We start from the raw sequence: 27,131 nt of genomic DNA on the forward strand, positions 1-27,131 counted from the left end.
CATCTGATTTGCTGACTCCCCGAGGACGGAGTAAGAAAGCTAAAATGGCGGACTGAAAAGCAAACAAGGATATTTTACTTTTGTTTACTTTTTAAGGCAAGGCACCAAAGCAACAAAAGATGAGCTGGGAACATCAGCTGTCCTCACGATTGAACTTGATGATCAGATGAGTGGTCTGCCTGTCCAGGTATGTGTTAACTGTCTCTAGAGGGGTTTCTGTTCAAGAGCCTTGAGTTTCCTGGGAGATAGCATTAACCTCTGTGAACCACATGATGTAGGCATCACAGTGCCACCTACAGGCACAGAGTCATGTGGCTATCAGTTCTTAATTATTTGTGACGGCAACGACAGAGACGGCCCACTGCTCACAATGACCACAGACTGCACCAGTTGATTCTGAAAAGGCCAATCCAATCCCCAACCCATGCCCACCCTCCTAGGCTGCTTTTTAAAAATCATTCACGGGGTGTGGGTGTCCTTGCTAGGCCAGCATTTATTGCCCATCCCTAATTGCTCATGAGAAGTTGGTGGTGAGTTACCTTCTTCAACCACTGCATCCATGTGGTGTAAGTACACCTACAGTGCTGTTAGGACAGAGGTTCTAGGATTTTGACCCAATGACAGTCAAGGAACAGTAATATATTTCCAAGTTGGCATGGTGTGTGGCTTGGAGGGGAACGTCCAGGTGGTGGTATTCCCATGTGCCTGCTACCCTTGTCCCTCTGGGTGGTAGTGGTTGTGGGTTTGGAAGATACTATCTCGGGAGGCTTGGTGAGTTGCTGCAGTGCATCTCATGAATGTGATGTGGAGATGCCAGCGTTGGACTGGGGGCGGGCGCAGTAAGAAGCCTTACAACACCAGGTTAAAGTCCAACGGGTTTGTTTCGAATCACTGAGTCACCTGATGAAGGAGCTGCGCTCCGAAAGCTAGTGATTCGAAACAAACCTCTTGGACTTTAACCTGGTGTTGTAAGACTTCTTAATGTGCCTATGTCATACATGGTACAGACCGTTGCTGCTGTACTTGGTAGTGGAGGGAGTGAATGTTTGTGGATAGAAGCCAATCAAGCAGGCTGCTTTGTTCTGGATGGTGTCAAGCTTTTTGAGAGTTGGTGGAGCTGCACATGGAAAGTGTTCCATTACAATCCTGACTTGTGCCTTGTAGATGATGGACATGCTTTGTGGAGTCAGGAGGTGAGTTCCACACCTCAGGATTCCTCGCCCTTGAGCTACTCTTGTAGCCACAGTGTTTATATGGCTGGTCCAGTTCAGTTTGTGGGGCTGGGAGAGCATTGAAGCTGGAGGCCCCAAAGAGGGAAAAGGCATCCCCTGCGGCCCTAATGCTACATTTGGAGGCCTTCCCACAGACCACCCGGAACATTAAGCTACAATTTCACCTTTGTGGGTGTCTCCACTTTGAGGCGGCCCCTCACACCTCACCCGAGCTCAGCAGCACCTGCCTCGCTCAATGAAGCTGCCAACTCTGTGATTGGAGGTGATCAGGGGAGAGCCAATCTCCATCAGGGCTCATAGGGAGAAGACAGAGGGCATGGAAAGGGAGAGGTTAGTGGGGGAGATTTTGAGAGTGGACAGGAGATACGCAGAGGCCCCGGAGGAAAGATTACTTGGGGAAAGACGGCGGCTCCAGACGGAGTTTGACCTGTTGACCACAGGGAAGGCGGAGGCACAGTGGAGGAAGGCACAGGGGGCGACCTACGAGTATGGGGAAAAGGCTAGTCGGATACTGGCACACCAGCTCCGTAAGAGGATGGCAGCGAGGGAAATAGGGGGAGTCAAAGATGGAAGGGGAGCCACGGTTCGGAGTGCAACGAAAATAAACGAGGTATTGAAAGCCTTCTATGAAGAGCTGTACAGATCCCAGTCCCCAGCGGGTGAAGAAGGGATGAGACGATTCCTAGACCAACTGAGATTCCCGAGGGTGGAGGAGCAAGAGGTGGCTGGTTTGGGGCACCAATTGGGTTGGAGGAGCTGAGCAAGGGTTTGGGGAGTATGCCGTCGGGGAAGGCCCCGGGACCGGACGGGTTCCTGGTGGAGTTCTACAGGAAGTACGTAGACCTGTTGGCCCCACTACTAGTGAGGACCTTTAATGAGGCAAGAGAGGAGGGGACCCTGCCCCCGACAATGTCGGAAGCGACAATTTCTTTGATCCTAAAGCGGGTCAAGGGCCCACTGCAATGTGGATCGTACAGGCCGATCTCGCTCCTCAATGTGGATGCAAAGTTGCTGGCAAAAGTGCTGGCCACGAGGATCGAGGACTGTATCCCGGGGGTGATCCACGAGGACCAGACGGGATTCGTAAAGGGCAGGCAATTAAACACTAATGTGCGGTGGTTCTTAAACGTGATAATGATGCCATCGGAGGAGGGAGAGGCGGAGATAGTGGCAGCTATGGACGCGGAGAAGGCCTTTAACCGAGTAGAGTGGGAGTACCTCTGGGAAGTGCTGCGTAGGTTTGGGTTCGGGGGAGGGTTTATTAGCTGGGTTAAGCTCCTTTACAGAGCCCCGGTGGCGAGTGTAGTGACGAACCGGCGGAGGTTGGAGTACTTTCGGCTGTACCGAGGAACGAGGCAGGGATACCCCCTGTTGTTTGCATTGGCGATCGAACCCTTGACCATGTCATTGAGGGAGTCTAATAAATGGAGGGGGGTGGTCCGAGGGGAGAAGAGCATCGGGTGTCGCTATATGCGGATGACCTGTTGCTGTATGTGGCGGATCCAATGGAGGGGATGGTGGAGGTCATGCAGACTCTAAGGGAGTTTGGGGAGTTTGTGGGCTATAAGCTCAATGTAGGGAAGAGTGAGCTCTTTGTATTACAGGCACGGGACCAAGAAAGAGGGATAGGGGACCTACCGCTGAGGAGGGCGGAGGGGAGCTTTCGGTATCTGGGGATCCAGATAGCCACGAGTTGGGGGGCCCTACATAAACTGAATCTGACGAGGTTGGTGGAGCAAATGGAGGAGGCCTTCAAAAGATGGGACATGTTACCGCTCTCGCTGGCGGGTAGAGTGCAGCCGGTCAAAATGGTGGTCCTTCCGAGGTTTCTGTTTGTGTTTCAGTGCCTTCCCATCGTGATCACCAAGGCCTTTTTCAAGAGAGTAGGTAGGAGTATAACGGGGCTTCTGTGGACGAATAGGACCCCGAGGGTAAGGAGAGGGTTCCTGGAACGCAGTAGGGACCAAGGAGGGTTGGCGCTGCCAAACCTAGAGAGCTACTACTGGGCAGCAAATGTGGCGATGATCCGCAAGTGGGTGATGGAGGGAGAGGGGGCGGCATGGAAGAGGATGGAGATGGCGACCTGCAAAGGAACGAGCCTTGGGGCGTTGGTGACGGCACCGCTGCCGCTCTCGCCGACAAGGTACACCACGAGCCCGGTGGTGGCGGCAACGCTATGGATCTGGGGCCAGTGGAGACGGCACAGGGGTGCAATGGGAGCCTCGGTGTGGTCCCCGATCAGGGGTAACCACCGGTTTGTCCCAGGGAAGATGGACGGGGGGGTTCCAGAGCTGGCATTGGGCAGAGATTAGAAGAATGGGGGACCTGTTCATCGACGGGACGTTTGCGAGCCTAGGGACACTGGAGGAGAAGTTCGAGTTACCCCCGGGAAATGCCTTTAGATATATGCAGGTGAGGGCATTTGTGAGGCGACAGGTGAGGGAATTCCCGTTGCTCCCGGCACAAGAAATTAAAGACAGGGTGATCTCGGGTGTATGGGTTGGGGAGGGCAAGGTGTCGGCAATACACCAGGAGATGAAAGAAGAGGGGGAAGGGCTGGTAGAAGAGCTGAAGGGTAAATGGGAGGAGGAGCTGGGGGAGGAGATCGAGGAAGGTCTGTGGGCTGATGCCCTAGGTAGGGTTAATTCCTCCTCCTCGTGTGCCAGGCTCAGCCTGATACAATTTAAGGTGGTTCACAGAGCTCACTTGACGGGGGCGAGGTTGAGTAGGTTCTTTGGGGTAGAGGACAGATGTGGAAGGTGCTCAGGGAGCCCGGCGAACCATGTCCATATGTTTTGGTCATGCCCGGCACAGGAGGCGTTCTGGAGAGGAGTGGCGGGACCAATATCCCAGGTGGTGAAAGTCCGGGTCAAGCCAAGCTGGGGGCTAGCAATATTCGGAGTAGTGGACGAGCCGGGAGTGCAGGAGGCGAAAGAGGCCGGCATTCTGGCCTTTGCGTCCCTAGTAGCCCGGCGAAGGATCTTGCTAATGTGGAAGGAGGCGAAGCCCCCCAGCGTGGAGGCCTGGATAAATGATATGGCTGGGTTCATAAAGCTGGAGAGGATTAAGTTTGCCTTGAGGGGTTCTACAGGCGGTGGCAACCGTTCCTAGACTATCTCGCGGAGCGTTAGAGGAAGGTCGGTCAGCAGCAGCAGCAACCTAGGGGGGGGGGGGAATGCCCTGGGGGGGGGGGGGAGACTGCCTGGGTGGGTGGATGAGCAAGAGATAACATGAAGGGTTGGGGAAACTGGCACGTACGGGAGAGAGCCAGTGTACAAAGCTATGTAAACATATCATTTTGCCATGTATATATCTTGCTCTGTGCGATTTCTTGCTACTTTGTTACGGGGTGGGGGGGGTTATTGTTTGTAAGGGAGAAAAATTGTGTTACAAATAAATAAATATATATTTTTTTTAAACTGTGATTGGCGGGCAGCACGGTGGCGCACTGGTTAGCATTGCTGCCTCACGGCGCTGAGGTCGCATGTTCGATCCCAGCCCCAGGTCACTGTCCGTGTGGAGTTTGCACATTCTCCCCGTGTTTGCTTGGGTTTCACCCCCACAACCCAAAGATGTGCAGGCTAGGTGGATTGGCCACGTTAAATTGCCCCATAATTGGAAAAAGTGAATTGGGTACTCTAAATTTTTTTTTTAAATTCCGTGATTGGCCTAACCAGGTCTAGATCCTGCCAGTTAGATGAGTACCTCGGGCATCAATGATAAGCAGGTGTCGCTGCTTGCAATTTACGGGTTGGAGAACCAGTTTGGTCCTGACATCGGGGCCTCAAAGCCTGAAGTAAAACTCAGCCTCAGATGTTTAGAAACATTTTTTTTTGAACATTCATCTCTATTTCTTGAGGACTGTGCCTTGATTTGTTCAGTTGGGAGGAATATGCAAGAGAATATAACGGAGAATGGAGTAAGGAATGTCATTACTTTCTCCCCTTTATCTATCATCTAATACCACTAGGTTTACTGTTCCCCCTTCTAAACTCCAAAACCAATATCATGTACAGTTCATCCCCCCCATATATTCCCACTGCAGTGAAATAATTATAATAATCTTCATTATTGTCGCAAGTAGGCTTACATTAACACTGCAATGAAGTTAGTGAAAAGCCCCTAGTCACCACACTCCAGTGCCTGTTCGGGTACACAGAGGGAGAATTCAGAATGTCCAGTTTACCTAACAAGCATGTCTTTCGGGACTTGTGGGAGGAAACCGGAGCACCCGGAGGAAACCCACGCAGACACAGGGAGAATGTGCAGGCTCCACACAGACAGTGACCCAAGCCGGGAATCGAACCTGGGACCCTGCCGCTTTGAAGTAACAGTGCTAACCACTGTGCTACTGTGCCGCCCGGTAGACAGGGACAGGTATCCCTGAAGACATGGATTTCCTCAGATTTCCTTCAGCTCTACTGCACCTCCGATGATACTCCAAGTCTAAGACTCGGTATCCAACTTTTCCTTCTCTAACTCATTTCTCAGGGCCACAAAACCTCAGAACTCTGGCCTTCCATCAGATTTGCTTTCATCTGGTAATCATTAAGCTTTTTAATAAGCCAAGCCTGGCATCGTTACTTCCTCATCAACCTCAACTTCACTTCATTTTTTTTTAAACCTTTCTGGTCACCGTGGTTCTGATTTAAACATTCATTTTTACTTCAATATTGTAAGAGGGTTGTTGTCTGCTTTCTAGGTACGAGTGTCACAGGGTCAGGAGCCTCCTCACCTACTGAGCATATTCAAAGATAAGCCGGTCATTGTATACCTTGGAGGGACCTCCCGGAAGGATGGCCAGAGTGCTGCTGCAGCAGTCCGACTTTTCCACATTCGGAAAAGCTCAACGGGAGCAACTAGAGCTGTTGAGGTGAGTCAACCCAAAGTGACTCCATTCTACTCAATATTTACTGCATCAAAGGAAATGTTTGATTAATGTCTACTTTGATTAAAGGGACTATCTGCTATAAATTACTATCATTACAACAGACCTCTATTATAATTACATTTTAAGTAGCCTTTTCAACTCAGATTAAAAATATGAAATAAGGAAATGACGGAAGGATGAGGAAATAGGGTCTGGATTCTCCGACCCCCCCCGCCGGGTCGGAGAATCGCCGGGGGGGGGGGGGGGGGGCGGCGGGAATCCCGCCCCCGCCGAATTCTCCGGCACCGAAGATTCGGCGGGGGCGGGAATCGCGCCGCACCGGTCGGCGGCCCCCCCCCCCCCCCCCCCGGCGATTCTCCGGCCCGCGATGGGCCGAAGTCCCGCTGCTGTAATGCCAGTCCCTCCGGCGTGAATTAAACCACCTCTATTATCGGCGGGACCAGGCAGCGCGAGCGGGCTCCGGGGTCCTGGGGGGGGGGGGGGGGCGTGGGGCGATCTGGCCCCAGGGGTGCCCCCACGGTTGCGTGGACCACGATCGGGGCCCACCGATCCACGGGCGGGACTGTGCCGTGGGGGCACTCTTTCCCCTCCGCGTTGGCCATAGCCTCCACGATGGCCGACGCGGAGGTGATCCTCCCCCCCTGCGCATGCATGGGGATGACATCAGCAGTCGCTGACGCTCCCGCGCATGCGTGGCTTCCGCCGGCTGGTGGAGTCCCTTCGGCCCCGGCTGGCGTGGCGCCAAAGGCCTTCCACACCAGCCGGCGGGACGGCAACCACTCTGGTGTGGGCCTAGCCCCTAAAGATGAGGGCTTGGCCGCTAAAGGTGCGGAGAAATCCACACCTTTGGGGCGGCCCGACACCGGAGTGGTTCACGCCACTCCATCCCGCCGGGACCCCCCGCCCCGCCGGGTAGGGGAGAATCCCAGCCCAGATTGTGGTTTTAGTTTAAATAAGTTCTGTGGTACTTCGATATAATTTGTGACTGATACGTTTTGGCACTAATTTCAGTCACATTTATATTTTTAAAATAAATTTAGACTACCCAATTCTTTTTTTCAAATTAAAGGGCAATTTAGCGCGGCCAATCCACGTACCCTGCACATCTTTGTGGGTTGTGAGGGTGAGGCCCACGCAGACACTGGTAGAATGTGCAAACTCCACACAGACAGTGACCCGGGACCAGGATCGAACCCAAGTTCTCGGTGCCGTGAGGCAGCAGTGCTAACCACTGTGCCACCGTGCTGCTCCCAGTCACATTTATTGGGACATTTATATTTAGGATACTTTCCATAATCAGACATTCAGGCAGGAGCTCAATCAGCAATTCAGAGTCAGGCAGTTTGCTTCCTGGCTGACAAAGATGAGGGGTGGGATTCTGCGGGAATCGGCGGGGTGGGCAACTCCGGCGGGAAGGAGTAGCGTGAACCACTCCGGCATAGGGCTGCCCCAAAGGTGCAGAATCCTCTGCACCTTCAGGGGCTAGGCCAGCGCAGGGGTGGTATGCGCCGTGCTTGGCGCCAGGCCAATCGGCATCATCCCAGTGCATCCGCAAGGGGGGTTCATCTCCGCGACGGCCATGGCGGAGGACCACAGCGGCCGACGCGGAAGAATAGAGTGCCCCCACGGCACAGGCCCGCCCGCGGATCGGTGGGCCCCGATCACGGGCCAGGCCACCGTGGGGGCACCTCCCGGGGCCAGATCCCCCCGCGCCCCCCCCCCCCCCCCCCCCCCGAGGACCCCGGAGGCCGCCCGCGCAGCCAGGTCCCACCGGTAAGTACCTACTCTAATTTATGCCGGCGGGACCGAAAACGGGCAGCCACTCGGCCCATCGCAGGCCGGAGAATCGCCGGGGGGGGGGGGGGCACTGCCAACGGCCACCGACCGGCATGGCACGATTCCCGCCCACGCCAAATCCCCGGCACCGGAGAATTCGGCAGCCGGCGGGGGCGGGATTCACTCCCCCCCCCCCCCCCCCGCCCCCGGCGATTCTCTGACCCGGCAGGGGTTCGGAGAATCCCGCCCATTATGTCAAATCATAGGGGTAAATTATCTGGTCCTGCCAGTCGCGGGAATTGTAGCGAACGAGACAGAAAGTATGGCGGTCCATTTAGAGGCCCGTTGACCTCAGGCGGGATGTTGTGGTCTTGGGATGGGCATGACCGGACAATGGTGCCCATAAAATGATTAGTGCAGAAGGGGACCATACAGTCCATTGTACTGATGCTGCCGCTTTGACAGCACCACATGGTTTTTTAATAATCCCTCTCCCTTGCCCTTCGCACATAACCCTCCCAATTTTTTACTGCTAAGTATTTCCTTCTGTAAGTTAGTATTGGTTTTGCTTCCACTGCCATTTTTAGCTAACGCATTCTGTGTCATAACAGCTTGCTTCTTTAAAAAGAATCCTCGTCATCGCTCCTCGGAATCGTTTTCCAATTATCTTAAATCCATGTCCTCAGGTCACTGACCCTTCTGCCACTTGGAACAGTATCTCCTGATTTTGTCCAGCAAAATCCTTTACGGTTTTGAAAGCTTTTTTCAAATATGAAATAACCACGTAAAATGCTGGATAAACACGGCCGATCCGGCAGCACCTGTGGCGAGGGCGACAGAGTTAACATTCCGAGTCCGTATTACTCTTCTTCCGAGCTAAAGAAGAGTCATCCGGACTTGAAACATTAACTCTATTTCCCTCTCCACAGATGGTGAGCTGAAATAGTCATATGGATTTCCAGCATCCGCAGTATTCCGCTTTTACTCGAGCAACTCATAACCATCTCTGCTCTAACGAGAACAAGCACAGTTTCTCTAGTTTCACAGAAATGAAATCCCCGATTCTCGGTATCACTTCAGTAAGTCTTCTTTGTACACTGTTCAGGGTCTTGATACGTGTCCTATATTGTAGTGTCCAAAATAGTGTCACAAATAGGATAACTTTTAAAAAATATATATATTTTATTAAAGTTTTCAAACAGAATTTTTACACTTTACAAATCAACAGAAAAATAACACAATAACTGATAAATAACATTTAACTAAAATAGTGAACTAACAAAGTAACAAAAAATAGTGCTCCCCCCCCACCCCTGGGCTGCTGCTGACGACGATCTATTTTCCCTTAACGTTCCGCGAGATAGTCAAGGAACGGCTGCCACCGCCTGGAGAACCCCTGAGCCGATCCTCTCAGCGCAAATTTCATTCGTTCTAGTTTTATGAACCCTGCCATATCGTTTGTCCAGGCCTCCACGCCGGGGGATTTCGCTTCCTTCCACATGAGTAAGATCCTTCGCCAGGCTATCAGGGACGCAAAGGCCAGAATATCGGCCTCTTTCGCCTCCTGCACTCCCGGCTCTTCCGCTACCCCAAATATCGCTAACCCCCAGCCTGGCTTGACCCGGACCTTCACCACCTTTGAAATCACTCTTGCCACTCCCCTCCAGTACTCATCCAGTGCCGGACACGACCAGAACATGTGTGTGTGGTTCGCCGGGCTTCCCAAGCACCTCCCGCACCTGTCCTCCACTCCAAAGAACCTGCTCAGCCTTGCTCCCGTCATATGTGCTCTGTGTAGAACCTTAAATTGTATCAGGCTAAGCCTGGCACACGAAGACGAGGAATTTACCCTACTTAGGGCATCAGCCCACAGACCCTCCTCTATCTCCACTCCCAGCTCTTCTTCCCATTTTCCCTTCAGCTCCTCTACCAGCGCCTCCCCCTCAAACAAAGAACAAAGAACAAAGAAATGTACAGCTCAGGAACAGGCCCTTCGGCCCTCCAAGCCCGTGCCGACCATGCTGCCCGACTAAACTACAATCTTCTACACTTCCTGGGTCCGTATCCTTCTATTCCCATCCTATTCATATATTTGTCAAGATGCCCCTTAAATGTCCCTATCGTCCCTGCTTCCACTACCTCCTCCGGTAGCGAGTTCCAGGCACCCACTACCCTCTGCGTAATAAACTTGCCTCGTACATCTACTCTCAACCTTGCCCCTCTCACCTTAAACCTGTGCCCCCTAGTAATTGACCCCTCTACCCTGGGGAAAAGCCTCTGACTATCCACTCTGTCTATGCCCCTCATAATTTTGTATACCTCTATCAGGTCTCCCCTCAACCTCCTTCGTTCCAGTGAGAACAAACCGAGTTTATTCAACCGCTCCTCATAGCTAATGCCCTCCATACCAGGCAACATTCTGGTAAATCTCTTCTGCACCCTCTCTAAAGCCTCCACATCCTTCTGGTAGTGTGGCGACCAGAATTGAACACTATACTCCAAGTGTGGCCTAACTAAGGTTCTATACAGCTGCAACATGACTTGCCAATTCTTATACTCAATGCCCCGGCCAGTGAAGGCAAGCATGCCGTATGCCTTCTTGACTACCTTCTCCACCTGTGTTGCCCCTTTCAATGACCTGTGGACCTGTCTCTCATCTCCTGATATATTTCGGACACTTTGCCCTCCCCGACCCATACCCCGGAAATCACTCTATCTTGGATCCCCTGTGTCGGGAGCAGCGGAAATTCCCTCACCTGTTGCCTCATAAACGCCCTCACTTGCATGTATCTAAAATTGTTCCCCGGGGGCAACTCATACTTTTCCTCCAGCGCTTCCAGGCTCGCAAATGTCCCGTCGATAAACAAATCTCTCAGTCTCCTAATTCCTGCCCATTGCCAGCTCTGGAACCCTCCGTCCATCTTTCCTGGGACAAACCTATGGTTGTTCCTGATCGGGGACCACACTGAGGCACCCGTCACCCCCCTGTGTCGCCTCCACTGCCCCCAGATCCTTAAGGTTGCCACCACCACTGGGTTTGTGGTATACCTTTTCGGGGAGAGCAGCAGCGGCACCGTCACCAGCGCCTTTAGGCTCGTTCCCTTACAGGACGCCGTCTCCAGCCTCTTCCACGCCGCCCCCTCTCCCTCCCCCATCCACTTACAAACCATCGCCACATTGGCGGCCCAGTAGTAGTCGTCCAGGTTCGGCACGCCAGTCCCCCTCTGTCCCTGCTACGCTGCAGGAACCCCCTCCTTACCCTCGGGGTCTTCCCTGCCCACACAAAACTCATAACGCTCCTGTCTATTTTCTTGAAAAAGGCCTTCGTGATCAGAATGGGGAGACATTGAAACACGAAAAGAAACCTTGGGAGAACCATCACTTTTACCGCCTGCACTCTGCCCGCCAATGAGAGCGGCAGCATATCCCACCTCTTGAAATCCTCCTCCATCTGCTCCAGCAGCCGCGTCAGATTAAGTTTGTGTAGCGTTCCCCAGCTCCTAGCTACCTGGATCCCCAAATATCGGAAGCTCCTTTCCACTCTCCTTAACGGCAGGGCGTCTATTCCTCTTCCCTGATCCCCGGGGTGTATTACAAAAATCTCACTCTTCCCCATATTTAGCCTGTATCCCGAAAAATCTCCAAACTCCCTCAATATCTGCATAACCTCTGTCATCCCCTCTACAGGGTCCGCAACATATAGCAGTAGGTCATCTGCGTAGAGTGACACTCTATGTTCCTCTCCCCCTCCATTTCTTAGAGTCTCTCAACGCTATGGCCAGTGGTTCAATTGCCAACGCGAACAGTAGTGGGGACAGGGGGCACCCCTGCCTTGTTCCCCTATGAAACCGAAAATACTCCAATCTTTGCCGGTTTGTGACTACACTTGCCACTGGGGCCACATATAGGAGTCTGACCCAACTGACAAACCCCTCCCCGAACCCAAACCTCCTCAACACCTCCCATAAATACTCCCACTCTACCCTATCGAATGCCTTCTCCGCATCCATCGCCACCACTATCTCTGCCTCCCCCTCTGCTAGGGGCATCATTATCACCCCCAACAGCCGTCGCACGTTGACATTCAGTTGTCTCCCCTTTACAAACCCTGTCTGGTCTTCATGCACCACCCCCGGGACACAATCCTCAATCCTCATCGCCAGCACTTTTGCCAGCAGCTTGGCATCTACATTTAGGAGTGAGATAGGCCTATATGACCCGCATTGCAGCGGATCTTTATCCCGCTTCAGGATTAGTGATATCGTCGCCTCCGACATTGTCGGGGGTAGCGTCCCCCCTTCTCTGGCCTCGTTAAAGGTTCTCGCCAGCAGCGGTGCCAGCAAGTCCACATATTTCCTGTAAAATTCCACCGGGAACCCATCTGGTCCCGGGGCCTTCCCTGCCTGCATGTTCCCCAGCCGTTTAGTCACCTCATCCACCTCAATTGGCGCCCCCAGACCTGCCACCTCCTGCTCCTCCACCCTCAGGAACCTTAGTTGGTCCAGAAACTGTTGTATTCCCTCTTTTCCCTCCGGGGGTTGGGACTTATATAGCCTCTCATAAAAGGTCTTAAACACCTCATTTACCTTCCCTGCTCTCCGCTCCGTAGTTCCCGTTTCATCCCTAACTCCCCCAATCTCCCTCGCCATAAATTCATAAATCCCGCGTCGTCCCAGTTCGGGACATATACATTTACCAGCACGACCCCCTTTCCCTGCAATCTACCACTCACCATCACGTAGCTACCCCCGTTATCCACCACTATATTCCTAGCCTCGAACGACACCCGTTTCCCCACCAATATCGCCACCCCCCTATTGTTCGCGTCCAACCCTGAGTGGAACACCTGTCCCACCCATCCTTTCCTTAACCTAACCTGATCCGCCACCTTCAGATGCGTCTCCTGAAGCATGACTACATCCGCCTTCAGTCTTTTTAAGTGCGCGAACACCCGGGACCTCTTAATCGGCCCATTCAGGCCTCTCACATTCCACGTGATCAGCCGGATTGGGGGGCCATCCCCTATTCTGGCCAGCCCCCCGTCCGGGTCCCGCGCACCCACCCATCTCCCAGGCGGCGCCTTCCTGTCCCGAGCACCTCTTCTCTTGCCAGCTCCCCCTTGCTCTCAGCAGCAGCAACCCAGTTAATTCCCCCCCCCCCCCACTAGATCCCCATCTAGCATGGTTACTCCCCCCATGATGCTTTTGAAAGTCAGCTAACTCTAACTGACCCCGGCTTCCCCCGTTCTCTCCTTGACCCCCCTGTGCGTGGAACTCTCTTCCTTCCTGCGCCTATCTTCCCGCCATCATCTCCATAGCGCGGGAAAAACCCTGCGCTTTCCTATCGGCCCCGCCCCTATGGCACAGCTCCCTCATTCCCCATCCCCCCTTTCAGTCCCTTTTTCCACCGGCGCCCACATTTCTCCGTGCCCCCCCCATCAAGAGGAGAAACATTCCCCGTCTATAGTTTCAATACTATAAACCTCCCATTCCCCAATTTACACTTCTGTACAACAACCTCGTTGTCTCCCCCCCAACATCAAACTCTCAGATCTAGTCCAGTTTCTCTTCTTGGATGAAGGTCCATGCCTCATCTGCCGTTTTGAAATAGTAGTGCTTTCCCTGGTGCGTGACCACAATCGCGCCGGCTGCAGCATCCCAAATTTTATTTTCTTCCTGTGAAGCACCGCCTTGGCCCGATTAAAGCTCGCCCTCCTTCTCGCCACCTCCGCGCTCCAGTCCTGATACACTCGTATCACCGCATTCTCCCACCTGCTACTCCGTACCCTCTTGGCCCAGCTCAAGACAGCCTCTCTGTCCGTGAAGCGGTGAAATCTCACCACTATCGCCCTTGGTAGTTCTCCAGCCTTTGGTCTTCTCGCAAGGACCCGGTGAGCCCCTTCCACCTCCAGGGGGCCCGAGGGGGCCTCAGCTCCCATTGGCGTATGGAGCATCGTGCTCACATAAGCCACAACGTCGGCTCCCTCCATTCTCGGGGAGACCCAGAATCCGGAGGTTCTTCCTCCTCGAGCTGTTCTCCAGGACTTCGAGCCTTTCGCTACATCTCTTATGTAGCGCCTCATGCGTCTCCGTTTTTACCACGAGGCCCTGTATCTCATCCTCGTTTTCGGCTGCCTTTGCCTTCACCCCACGGAGCTCTATCGCCTGGGCCTTTTGTGTTTCTTTCAGCCCATCGATTGGCAATAACATCGGCGCCAGCACCTCCTTCTTTAGTTCCTCCACACACCGTCGGAGGAATTCCTGCTGGTCCGGGCCCCATGTCGCCTGGGCTCCATCCGCCGCCATCTTGCTTCTTCCTTCTCTTCTCTGCCGCTGCTCCAGAGGATCCTTCGCAATCTGGCCACTGCCACTGGTCTTTTCCATACACACCCGGGGGGACACCTTCCTTCGTCACCCCACACTGGGTTTGGTCTGGAAACAATTTCCGTTGGGGCTCCCGAAAAGAGCCCAAAAGTCCGTTAGAACGGGAGCTGCCGAAATGTGCGGCTTAGCAGTGCATCGCCGCAACTGGAAGTGGAAATAGGATAACATTAACACTGCAATGAAGTTACTGTGAAAATCCCCTAGTCGCCACATTCGGCGCCTGTTCGGGTACACAGAGGGAGAATTCAGTATGTTCAAATTACCTAACAAGCACGTCTTTCGGGATTTGTGGGAGGAAACCGGAGCACCCGGAGGAAACCCACGCAGACACGGGGAGAACGTGCAGACTTCGCACAGACAGTGACCCAAGCTGGAAATTGAACCTGGGATCCTGGCGCTGTGAAGCAGCAGTGCTAACCACTGTGCGACCGTGCCGCCCGTTGTCTTGACTGTCGTTATTGCATTGTAAAGACGTTCTCCGTGTCTTTCCGGCCACGCTGCGGCACGTTTGCCCACAGCAGATCCATTTAAATCCCTGTTAACTTCAGCAGGAACGGAGGACCCAGCCTGTGGGAGGGGCAGGGAAATCCAGCCCATTGCCTTTCCCCCATTTACAGTACAACTGGAGATTTTAAAAATAGAATCTCCACTGTGCCGAAGGAGGCCTTTTTGCCCATCGGGTCTGCAATGACCCTCCAAAAAAGCACCTTAGCTGAGCCCACTTCCCCCTGCCCTATCCGTGTCACCCCGTCAATCCGCCTAACCTGCACATCTTTGGACTCTGGACGGAAACCGGAACTCCGGAGGAAACCCACGCAAACATGGGAGAAAGTGCAAACTCCGCACAGTCACCCGAGGCCGGAATCGAAACCGGGTTCCTGACGCTGTGAGGCAGCACTGCTAACCACCGTGACGCCACGCTGATGTGACCGGTTTCCATTTTGCACTGATGTTCTTTCCTCATGAGGTGAGGTTCCCCGGAGGACACTGTCTCATTCCACTTCACTTCACATAAACAATACGAACATACAGACATGAGAAACAGGAACAGAAGTAGACCGATTGGCCCTTTGAGCCTGCTCTGCCTTTTGATAAGATCATGGCTGAACAGTTTGAGTTTCATGTTCCATTCCCATACCCATCCACCCACAATAACTTTTGATTCCCTTGCCTAACTAAAATGCAATTTCAGTGAAGACCTAAACTTAGAAGTTGAAGTGATTCAGTAGGGTGGGTGGGAGAAAGAGGTTGCAATTGGGAATATTTAAGACATGGTTTGTTCTGGCTGTTCTGATACAAATTAATGTGGGGGAGTAAAGGGAGTGGTGACTGGCATTTTTACGACCCATTTCTCCTTCTGTCAGTTTTCTGGGAGCGGGAATGTCAAGCTTCCCTCGAAATCCCAGCCTATTTGCCCCACTGTAAGGACGTTAGCAGTCGTGTTTGCTGCTTGCTGTGGCTGTAGGTTTGTGTCTGGGGCTGATTTAGCACAGTGGGCTAAACAGCTGGCTTGTATTGCAGAAGACAAGTAGCGCGGGTTCAATTCCCGTACCGGCCTCCCCGAACAGATGCCGGAATGTGGTGACTCGGGGTTTTTCACAGTAACTTCTTTGAAGCCTACTTGTGACAATAAGCGATTATTATTATTATTACAATGCCTTTTCCAAAACAACATGAGAGATTGGTCGCTGCCGCGACATAGTCAGATCAGCCTCAGGCAGGTCCGCAACTTTGGTGAGAAGCCAGTCTGGCTTCCCCTTCAACACGTTGGCCTGGTCTCACTCAGACATCATGGTTGTTGTTGGTGAAAAGCAGAATTCAGATGGTCCTGGGGATTGGGTAAAGGTGAGGGCCAAAATGGACTGGCTCAACTGCCCCCGCGCCCCCTACCCACAGCACAGCTCCGGGACCACTGTTTACATCACTTTCAGTTACAAAGCATGAATTCCCCTTTTATTAAGAAGTCTGATCTATTCAACTTCAAAAAAATAATGAATCATTGCAACTTCTCAGTTTTCTAAGGTTTTACAATGACCTGCGGTTGCTCACAGTATGTTTGTCCACGTTCCAGGTGAATGTTGACTCGAGCTCACTAAACAGCAACGACACATTTGTTTTGAAAACACCTCAAGGGAATTTCATTTGGAAGGGCACGGGTGCCAGTGCTGCTGAATTAAAGACTGCAAAGTACGTGGCTAGTGTCCTTGGAGGAAGTGTAACAGAGATCCAAGAAGGAAATGAGCCAGGTAGACTTTTCACTTCTTCCTTTAAATCCAATAAAGAATTCTGGAGAAACCGCTTTTACCAGAGAGATGTCAGAATGTGGAAATAATTTGCATGGAGAATAACTGTGGAGAAACTCGCTAAACACACGAGAGATAGGAATAGAATGGTATGTCAACGGGGTTGGGTGAAGTAGGGTGGGAGGGGCAAGAAGTTCAATATAAAGCTGTTGAACTGAATGGCCTGTGTTGTAGACTCAAGTAGAATTAAAGAGCACAGAATGAGGCCATTTAGCTCATCATTAGCCCTTCTTAGCTTTTTGGTAAAGCTCGCAAATTAATCCCTCCCCCCTTGCTTATTCCCCCTAACCCTGGATGTTTGCTCTTGCAGCTTTCTGTGCAGTATATGCAGGGACAGGCCTGGATTCAGATATCAATCTGAGTGGGGAACAACCGCCAGTAAGGAATGGAGTGGATGGCCAAATGGTCCATTTCTGAACTATAACTGTGTCCAACTTGGCCACCATCGACACCATTCAAATCTGAAATGTAATTGGTGTCCTCTGAATTACCAAGCCACAACTTATCTTAGGATAATACTGACATAGGGTCATGCAGCACAGAAAGAGGCCCTTCAGCCCATTGTGTCTGTGCCGGCCATCAAGCACATCCTGTAAATAGTTGCAAAGTATTAGGTAAATGCCCTCACCTGCAGTTTCGGCAGTGGGTCTTCCCACTCTCCCGTCGTATCTTCGGCGGACCTTCTCAAAGAGATGGCGCGAACAGCCGCTGCCCCTGCTCCACTGGGATTTCCACCAAGTGGGTGATTGGCGAGAAATAGCTGTGGAAAACCTACCCCATCGTTGCAATTCACTCTCTGCTTCCTCCCAACTATAGATTCATTCTGGAAGGGTCTTGGTGGTAAGAAGCCATATCAGAGTTCCAAAGGCCTGAAGGAGGAAGTTGCAACCCACCCAATTCGTTTGTTTGGCTGCTCAAACAAAACTGGAACATTTATTGTGAGTTGATGCACTTGGAATCCTGGAACATTGAAATTGTTTCTCCTCAAGACTGATTTCATTTCTAAAGCATTGCTGCTTTGATTATTGAACAAAGTTAATGTCCATTTCTTTCCATGTAGATTGAGGAAGTTCCGGGTGACTTCACGCAGGGTGACTTGGCAGTTGATGATGTGATGCTTTTAGATACTGGGGAGCAGGTAAAGTTCTGGCTCGTTTAACTTGCTGCGTGTTAACATGGATATTTTCTATAGGCATCGGTGCAGCACGTAAAGCAGACTTGAAGGTCCCAGCTTTGGTTCCTGATAATTGCTGCTCCTGGGATGTTAACGAGTGACAGACAACAGCTCAAAGAGGTCTGTGCACGAGCTTCAGAATCAGGACTGAATCAGACCCAGTTTTGCTGTCCTCCTCCTGACTTCACAAAGCAACTCCCTTTGCACTGAGCACCCACCCCTCCACCACTCGGCCCTCGGTGCCTGATACCAGGGCAGGTAAACTGTTTCAGGACCATGGAACAGCTAGCCTGAATTCTAATAACTATAGGCCCAAGGAAAAATTCAGGGTGGCCCTCGGTCCTCCAAATTCAGGCCTGGCGGTTTGAATCACTCCCGATTTTGGGCACCAGCGAATTTAGGTCCTAATGGCTTCAGGAGGAAAGATTGTGGTGAGTGGATGGTCAGAGTGGGGCTGCGAGAAATGTGCAGAAACTACAAGTAACAAAGTGGATTTATAACCAGTATAAGGTCAAGAATTGACATTTTATTTATTCACAAATTTGTAGATCTTTCTTTGGCTTGGCAGTTCTGCAAATGAAGTGGAGAAGGCGGAATCGGTGAAATGCGGTGAGTAACTAGAACAAGCATCAATTTTAATAACAATAATCTTTATTATTGTCACAAGTTGGCTGACATCAACACTGCAATGAAGTTACTGAGAAAATTCCCCAGTCGCCACACTCCGGCGCCTGTTCGTGTACACTGAGGGAGAACTTGGAATGCCCAATTCATCTAACAGCATGTCTTTTGGGACTTGTGGGAGGAAACCGGAGAACCCGGAGGAAACCCACGCAGACACGGGGAGAACGTGCAAACTCCGCACAGACAGTGACCCAAGCCGGGAATCGAATCTGGGACCCTGGCGCGGTGAAGCAACGGTGCTATTTGTGGGGCAGCACGGTGGCACAGTGGCTAACACTGCTGCCTCACGGCGCCGAGGTCCCAGGTTTGATCCCAGCCTTGGGTCACTACCTGTATGGAGTTTGCACATTCTCCCCGTGTTTGCGTGGGTTTCGCCCCCACAACCCAGAAAGATGTGCAGGGTAAGTGGATTGGCCACGCTAAATTGCCCCTTAATTGGAAAAAATCAATTGGGTACTCTAAATTTATAAAAAGAAACAAAAAATCAGTGCTATTTGTAGGAGGAGCAAGAATAAGTAACATGTATTGTGCAGGAACATCCTATAAAATTATGCAGAATTAGAGAATGGTGGAATTGTTACAGTGCAGAGAGAGGTTATTTGGTCCATCATGTCTGGCTCTTCGAATGAGCAGTTTACTTAGTGCCATTCTCCTGCCTTTTCTCCATCACCCTGATGTGGAGATGCCGGCGTTGGACTGGGGTGGGCACAATAAGAGGTTTTACAACACCAGGTTGAAGTCCAACAGGTTTATTTGGAATCACTAGCTTTCGGAACGCAGCTCCTTCATCAGGTGAGTTAACATAACCCTGCACATCGTTCCTTTAAGATACAATCGTCCAATTTCCTTTTGAATGCTTCGATTGAACCTGCCTCCTCCACACTCTCAGGCAGTGCATTGTATACCTCAACCACTCGCTGGGTGCAAAAGTTTCTCTTCAAGTCGCTTTTACTTCTCTTGTCAATCTGTGCCCTCTCGTTCTTGATCCTTCTACGAGTGGGAACAGTTTCTCCCTGTCTACTCTGTCCAGACCCCTCATGATTTTGAATACCTCGAACAAATTACTCTCAGCCTTCTTTTCTCCACGGAAAACAGTCCTAACTTCTCCAATCTATCATCATAACTGGTGTTCCTCATCCCTATAACCATTCTCGGGAATCTTTCCTGCATCTTCCCGAATGGCTTCACACCCTTCCTAAAGTGCGGTTCCCAGAACTGCTAGCAATACTCTAACTGAGAACTAGTGTCTTGTAGAATTTCAACATAACTTCCTTGTTCTATGTGTTCTATGCCGCTATTAATAACAATTAGGATACTGGATGCTTCATTAACTGCACTCTCAACCTGTCCTGTCAACCTCAATGACTTATGCATGTATGCACCTAGGACCATCTGCTCTTGCACCCACTTTAGAATTGTACAGATAATTTATCCAATATCCTCTCCTTATAAATTTTAAACCCTTCTAGTGTCTCTTTGTTCAATTGTCCTGTTATAACCTGCCTGCTTACCACTGGCTGGGGACTAATGGCACTTCATTTGAAGCCTACTTGTGACAATAAGCGATTTTCATTTCATTTTCTTAGGGAGTATGAGCTTCCCCAATGACGGGGGGGGGGCGGAGAAATCATTAGCTGGTCCCTGCATAAATAAAGCTGGCCAATATGGAGCCAGCTAGAGAGAGGAGTCTATAGACTCATGTTGGATTCTTCATGGCCCTCACAAAATGTCCTGAGTAGCATCTTCTTTCTTGGTAAAGACAAATACAAACTGTTCATTTAATACTTCATCTACGGCCTCTACCTTTGTGTATAAGTACCCATTTTGGTCCTTAATTGATAGATATCACTCCTCCTTTTACCATCCTTTTACTATTTATATGCCTACAGAAGCTTTAGGACTCCCTTTTATGTTGGCTGACAATTTCTTTTCATACTCTTTCTTTGTGCCTCTCATTTGCTTTCTTTCCTCCTCCCCTCTGAATCTTCTAAATTCAGCCTAGTTCTCAAATATATCTTCTACCAGGCATCTGTCATAAGCACACCTTTTCTTCTTTATCTTCATTTCTATCCCTTTTGTCATCCAGGGAACTCTGGCTTGGTTTGCCGTACCTTTCCCTTTTGAGGAAATATGCTTTGACTGTGCCTGAGCTATCTTCTCTTCGAAGGTAGACCCCGGTCAACTCCCATTTTTTTCTGCCAACCTTTGACTCCAGTTTATTCAGCCCAGATCATTGAAGTTGGCTTCCCTGACTTAATTATTCTTACTTTGGATTCATTTTTATTCATTCATGGGATGTGAGCATCACTGGCTAGGCAAACATTTATTCCCGAATTGCCCTTGTACTGAAATGAATGGCTTGCTAGGCCATTTCAGAGGGCATTTAAGAATCAACCATATTGCTGTGCGTCTGGAGTCCCATGTAGGCCAGACCTGGTAAAGTTGGAGTTACATGTAGGACAGACAGGCAACTTCCCTTCCCTATAGGATACTAATGAACCAGATGGGTTATTACGATAATCAACAATGGTTTCATTGTTGGGTTCTCCATAGCCAGCCTAAACCTTATGACACAACAAATGTTCGCCTACTGATGCTTGTTCCACTTGGCCTGCCTCATTCCCAAGATCCAGGCTTGGAGTGCCTCCTTTCTCATTGGACTGGTAACAAGCTACTGGAGAAAATGTTCCTGAATACATTTGAGGAACCCTTGCCCCGCACTGCCCTTTTCAATATCACTATCCCAGTCTATATTCAGATATCATCAGAATACATCTGAGGAATCCTTGCCCCGCGCTGCCCTTTTCAATATCACTATCCCAGTCTATATTCAGATATCATCAGGATACATCTGAGGAATCCTTGCCCCCACGCTGCCCTTTTCAATACCACTATCCCAGTCTATATTCAGATATCATCAGAATACATCTGAGGAATCCTTGCCCCGCGCTGCCCTTGTCAATACCACTGACCCAGTCTATATGCAGATATCATCAGAATACATCAGAGGAACCCTTGCCCCACGCTGCCCTTTTCAATACCACTATCCCAGTCTATATTCAGATATCATCAGAATACATCTGAGGAATCCTTGCCCCGCGCTGCCCTTGTCAATACCACTATCCCAGTCTATATTCAGATATCATCAGAATACATCTGAGGAATCCTTGCCCCACGCTGCCCTTGTCAATACCACTATCCCAGTCTATATTCAGATATCATCAGAATACATCTGAGGAATCCTTGCCCCGCGCTGCCCTTTTCAATACCACTATCCCAGTCTATATTCAAATAATTAAAAGTTCATATTATAACTACTCTATAATCTTTGCACTTCTCTATAATTTCCTTGCAAATCTGTTCCTCTGCATCTTTCCCACAATTTGGAGGTCTATAGACTACACCAAGCAATGTAATTACATCTTCTTTGTTCTTTGGCTCCAGCTAAATAGATTCTGGGCTGGATTCTCCGTTGCCCGACGCCACTATGGTAATCGGCGATCAGGCGGAGAATCGACTCCGACGCCCAAATCCGGACGATTTTATTCTAGTGCTCTCCCAGTATTCTGTACCGCCTCAAACGCTCTCTCTTCCACCATTTTAAAACCCAGAAATCTCTGCTGTGTCTCTCTCACTGGTTTATATCCCTGAAATTTCCTCCAAACTCTCCCTCATTCTCTCCCACTGGGTTATCTCCCTCAAACCCCCTCTGATCTCCCGCTCACTCCCTCCCCATGGGTTATACAACTAAATCTCTGATCTCCCGCTCACTCTCTCCCCATGGGTTATACAACTCAATCTCCTCTGATCTCGCGTTCACTCTCTCCCCATGGGTTATACAACTCAATCTCCTCTGATCTCTCGTTCACTCTCTCCCCATGGGTTATAAAACTCAATCTCTGATCTCCCGCTCACTCTCTCCCCATGGGCTATACAACTCAATCTCTGATCTCCCGCTCACTCTCTCCCCATGGGCTATACAACTCAATCTCTGATCTCCCGCTCACTATCTCCCCATGGGTTATACAACTCAATCTCTGATCTCTCGCTCACTCTCTCCCCATGGGCTATACAACTCAATCTCTGATCTCTCGCTCACTCTCTCCCCATGGGTTATACAACTCAATCTCTGATCTCTCGTTCACTCTCTCCCCATGGGCTATATAACTAAATCTCCTCTTATCTCTCTCTCTCCATCCCGCTGGTTTATATCCCTAAAATATCCTCCAATTCTTGCTTTCTCTCTCCTGCCGGTTTATATCCCTGAAGTCTCTCCCGAACTCTTGCTCATTCTCTCCCACTAGTTTATATCATAGCATCATAGAATTTACAGTGCAGGAGGAGGCCATTCAGCCCATCAAGTCTGCACTGGCTTTTGGAAAGAGCACCCCATTTAAGCCCACATTTCCTTTTTTTTAATAAACATTTTATTGAGGTATTTATGGTTTTATAACAGTAACAGAAGAAACAGTGTACATACAATTATAAACATAGTGCAAAAGCCGTCTTCCTCTCTCACAGGTCCCACCTTTACTAGCCTCCTACTCTACACTAAACTACCCCCACAGCCTCCACCCCCCCCCTCCCCCCCCCCCCCCCCCCCACCTTCTGCTGACGATTAATTTTCCCTAAAGAAGTCGACGAACGGCTGCCACCTCCGGGCGAACCCTGACATTGACCCTCTGAAGGCGAACTTGATTTTCTCCAGACAGAGAAAGCTAGCCATTTCAGTTAGCCATGTCTCCGACTTCGGGGGCTTTGAGTCCCTCCAAGCTAATAATATCCGTCTCCGGGCTAACAGCGAGGCAAAGGCCAGAACGTCTGCCTCTTTCTTCTCCTGGAATCCTGGATCTTCCGACACCCCGTAAATCGCCACCTCTGGACTCGGCGCCACCCTTGTTTTCAATACGTTGGGCATGACGTCCGCAAACCCCTGCCTGAATCCCCGAAGCTTCGGGCATGTCCAGGACATGGTTCGCTGGTCCTCCCGCACACCTTGCGCACCTGTCTTCCATCCCAAAGAATCTGCTCATCCAGGCCACTGTCATGTGAGCCCGGTGAACGATCTTAAATTCTATCAGGCTGAGCCTGGCACATGTTGTGGACGCGTTGACCCGATTCAACACATCCGCCCAGAGACCGTCCTCTATCTCTCCTCCTAACTCCTCTTCCCATTTGTGTTTCAGCTCCTCAGTCTGCGTCTCCTCTGACCCCATAAGCTCCTTATAAATGTCCGAAACCCTCCCTTCTCCCAACCACACTCTAGAAATTACCCTATCCTGTATCCCCCCTTGGTGGTAGGAGTGGGAAGGTTGAGACTTTCCTGTATAGGAAATCCTAAACTCATTCCCTCCCGTCAATTCAAATTTCTCCTCCAACTCCCTCAGGTTGGGAAAGCTCCCCTCTATAAACATGTCTCCCATCCTCTCAACCCCTGCTCTCTGCCATCTCCGGAACCCTCCATCTAGTGAACTTATTTATTATTCATTCATGGGGCGTAGGCTTTGATGACAATGCCAGCATTTATTAGCTGTTCCTTTTTTAAAATTTAGAGTACCCAATTAGCGTGGCCAATCCGCCTGTGCACATCTTTTTGGTTTGTGGGGTTGAGACCCACGCAGAGAATGTGCAAGCTCCACACGGACAGTGACCCGGGGCTGGGATCGAACCCGGGTCCTCGGTGCCATGAGGCAGCAATGCTAACCACTGCGCTACTGTGCTGCCCCTCTTTATTCCCTGTTCCTAATTGCCCTTGAGAAGCTGCTGGTGAGCTGCCTTCTTGAACCACTGCAGTTCATGTGGTGTAGGTACACCCACAGTGCTGTTAGTGTGGGAGTTCCAGGATTTTTGTCCCACAACAGTGACAGGACAGATTTCCTAGTAAGATGATGTGTGACTTGAAGGGTAGCTTGCAGGCGATGGTGCTGCCAGAAGTCTGCTGCCCCTGTCCTTCTAGATGGTAGTGGTCGTGGGTTTGGATGGTGCTGTTGAAGGAGCCATGGTGAGTTGTTGCTACATCTTGTGGGTGGTACACACTGCCACCACCGTGCATGGGTGGTAGAGGAAGTGAATGTTGAAGGTGGTGGAAGTGGTACCAATCAAGAGGGCTGCTTTGCTCTGGATGGTGTTGAGCTTCTTGAGTCTTATGAGAGCTGCATTCATCCAGGCAAGTGGAAAGCATTATTAACATTCATTAAGAGAAAAATGGCAGGGAATGTTCGAGGTCTTGGAACTTGAATTAGGGAGAAATGAACTAACCTTTGTTCACTATGGAGAAAAGGTCTTTAGTCGGAATCAATTTCATGTCTTAAAATTCCAAGAGGAATGGATAATGTTGATAAATTATTTTACTCGGACTCTGAATGAGGGGCATTATCATAAAGTGAACAAACCTCAGGCAAGACTAAAAATGTTTTCTTTTGTCAGAGAATAGTCCATATTCAAAAGAGTCTCCTGCATGAAGCTGTTCGCAATGTGTTGGTTCGCACCTTTAAAAAGATCCTCACCTATTCAGGAATTGGCTCCATGGTCATAATGTCATGTACAGATAATGCAATCTGTTGCCTTATGAAATAGAATGGCTTTTTGGACTGCTTGCGCAGCCAATCATATGTGTGAGGACCAGAACCATTTATCTCTTGAACACTGTGCAAAACAAAATTAACAAGAAAAGAAGTTTTAAAAAGCGAAAAAGAACAAATATTCTTCCCTGATATAATCTTCTGGTTTCTCTGGCAGACATCAAACCTCAATCAAATTTGATAGGTAAAAAAAAAGGTCTTACCCCCCTGACTATAAAATCACTCTAAACGTATGTAAAATTGAATGTGAAGAAACTGAGTTTGTGTCACCTCTTGTATACATTTTATAAACGAATATATTTATTTTTCATCTTCCAGCAAAACAATACTTGGAAGCTGACCCAACTGGAAGAGACATGGGGACTCCTATTACCATTATGAAGCAAGGAAAAGAACTCCCAACATTCACAGGGTGGTTCTTAGCTTGGGACCCCAAAATGTGGGATATGAGCCCCCTGGAAAAATATTTGGCCAGCCTCAGGGTGTAGTGCTAAGAGGAGATTACACAAGCCACCCTTTCCTTTATTTGCATGCCCTAGCTGTAAAGCGCTGAAGAGCTGGCTATTATAGTGCCAGTAGAAATACAGCAACATCTTTCACCGTTTAAGGAAAACTGAGTGACTAAATGTGTGCTCAAAGATGCTTGACATTTCATCATTTAAATTGGGAATAGTAACGGATTCAATGTTGCCTCTGCCCATGCTGGTTCAAACTCTGAAATCTATGAATCATGAGCCAGCTACTGACCCAAAGTTTAAGTTGTGATCTTTCCCTGTAAATCAGGATTGTGCTTGTCGGGATGGAGTCACGGAAAACCTGAGCTCAGATTTGACATTTGGTTTAGACTCTCAAGTCACTGTCAAACACAATAACGTTATTTGAAGGAGTTTTGATCACTCTTGTAGGTAAGAATGTGACTTGAACTAAATCAAGTGGCAAATAGGAGATGTCAGAAGGGGATCTGTGTGATGTTCCTGTGATCAGTTGTCACAGATGTTACAAGAGGCTTGCGCATTGGATGTTTACAACTTGAATAGGGAAGACACAGACGGACATTGCTCACTTACCATTTGGGACCAATTTAAACTGGAAGTGACTCAAATATTCCAACGTGCTTCGTACCAATGTCAGGTGAAGGTTTGAAGGTGGCTGGTAGCATGTTAAATTTCATAGTTTGCAGGGGGGGGGGGGGCTGTTGCTGGCAGGGGAAGGTGGTGAGAGGGGAGCATTAGAAAATATGCCAGACCGAAAAGTAGTTCCATTTTCCAAAAATATCACTTTGCACTGCATCACAAGATGTTGAGGAGGTTTTCGGACCCTTTGTAGCTTCACACGTGTCTGAGCTGGATTTCTGCCACTGGCTCCTACCACTTGTGCGTGGGCATGCTCGCCAATATTGGCTTTTCTGAGCAACATGGCATCACTGCAGTCATGATTGTGAAACTGGCTTTTCAGGTTTTGCTGCATTTTCAAGTTTTTTGCAAAAGGCAGAGGAATTTTAGGTGTGAAAGTAGCAAAGCTTCTGCTAAATTGCTTGGCTCAAAAAAAGGAAACTTATAATAAGTGTATTCATGGTTTATTCCTATGTTGATGTCTCAATAAAGTCTTGATATTTACAAAACTGTTTCAATTGTTTTCTCTCACTATCAGTCTGCACTTTAATTCGGCTGTGAGGCCTTAGAAAATCATATTTTAGTAATTGTCACTTTAATATGTCCATTTAGTTTTTTTGCATCCAATGCTGAGTGAATGCAGTATCAGTTTTGTTCTAACCCCCACGAGGCGCACGGGGGTTACCCGATTAATCTCTCCGAGGGGTGAGCCTTGAGGAGTACCAGCTCTCCGCTGAAGGGCAGAGGTCCATCAGCGGGCGAGTTAATTCAGTACCATAGAAGCCGGCCGGCTCAGGTAGGAGTCGAGCAGCAGAGTAATCTCAACTGGGACTGGGACTGATACTTGTGAATACTTTCCTTTTGGAAATGAATCACTTTTTAACTCTCCTTTCCGGAATCCTCCATGACAATTAAACATTTCTTTTTAGCAGCCTCTACAATCCTTCAGAAATGAACTGCAGATTGTTTACAATCACTGTAGGCTGATAACTTTT

At 49.8% G+C, this 27,131-nt stretch overlaps 1 protein-coding gene across 2 annotated transcripts in view; it reads left to right on the forward strand.

The window, feature by feature from the left end:
• LOC140426125 (scinderin-like) overlaps window positions 1-26,645 on the forward strand; it is a 63,348-nt gene extending 36,703 nt beyond the window's left edge. For both annotated transcript variants that reach the window (XM_072510513.1, XM_072510512.1), the window contains exons 11-17: window positions 97-187; window positions 5,935-6,105; window positions 16,354-16,528; window positions 17,402-17,523; window positions 17,646-17,723; window positions 18,308-18,368; window positions 25,343-26,645. In XM_072510513.1, the coding sequence (XP_072366614.1) occupies window positions 97-187; window positions 5,935-6,105; window positions 16,354-16,528; window positions 17,402-17,523; window positions 17,646-17,723; window positions 18,308-18,368; window positions 25,343-25,512 (868 nt within the window). In that variant the 3' untranslated portion in view covers window positions 25,513-26,645. The remainder of the gene's footprint in view (window positions 1-96; window positions 188-5,934; window positions 6,106-16,353; window positions 16,529-17,401; window positions 17,524-17,645; window positions 17,724-18,307; window positions 18,369-25,342) is intronic.
• Window positions 26,646-27,131: the final 486 nt, after the last annotated feature.

The sequence above is a fragment of the Scyliorhinus torazame genome, chromosome 7, assembly GCF_047496885.1.
Source record: "Scyliorhinus torazame isolate Kashiwa2021f chromosome 7, sScyTor2.1, whole genome shotgun sequence".
Classification (NCBI taxonomy): domain Eukaryota; kingdom Metazoa; phylum Chordata; class Chondrichthyes; order Carcharhiniformes; family Scyliorhinidae; genus Scyliorhinus; species Scyliorhinus torazame.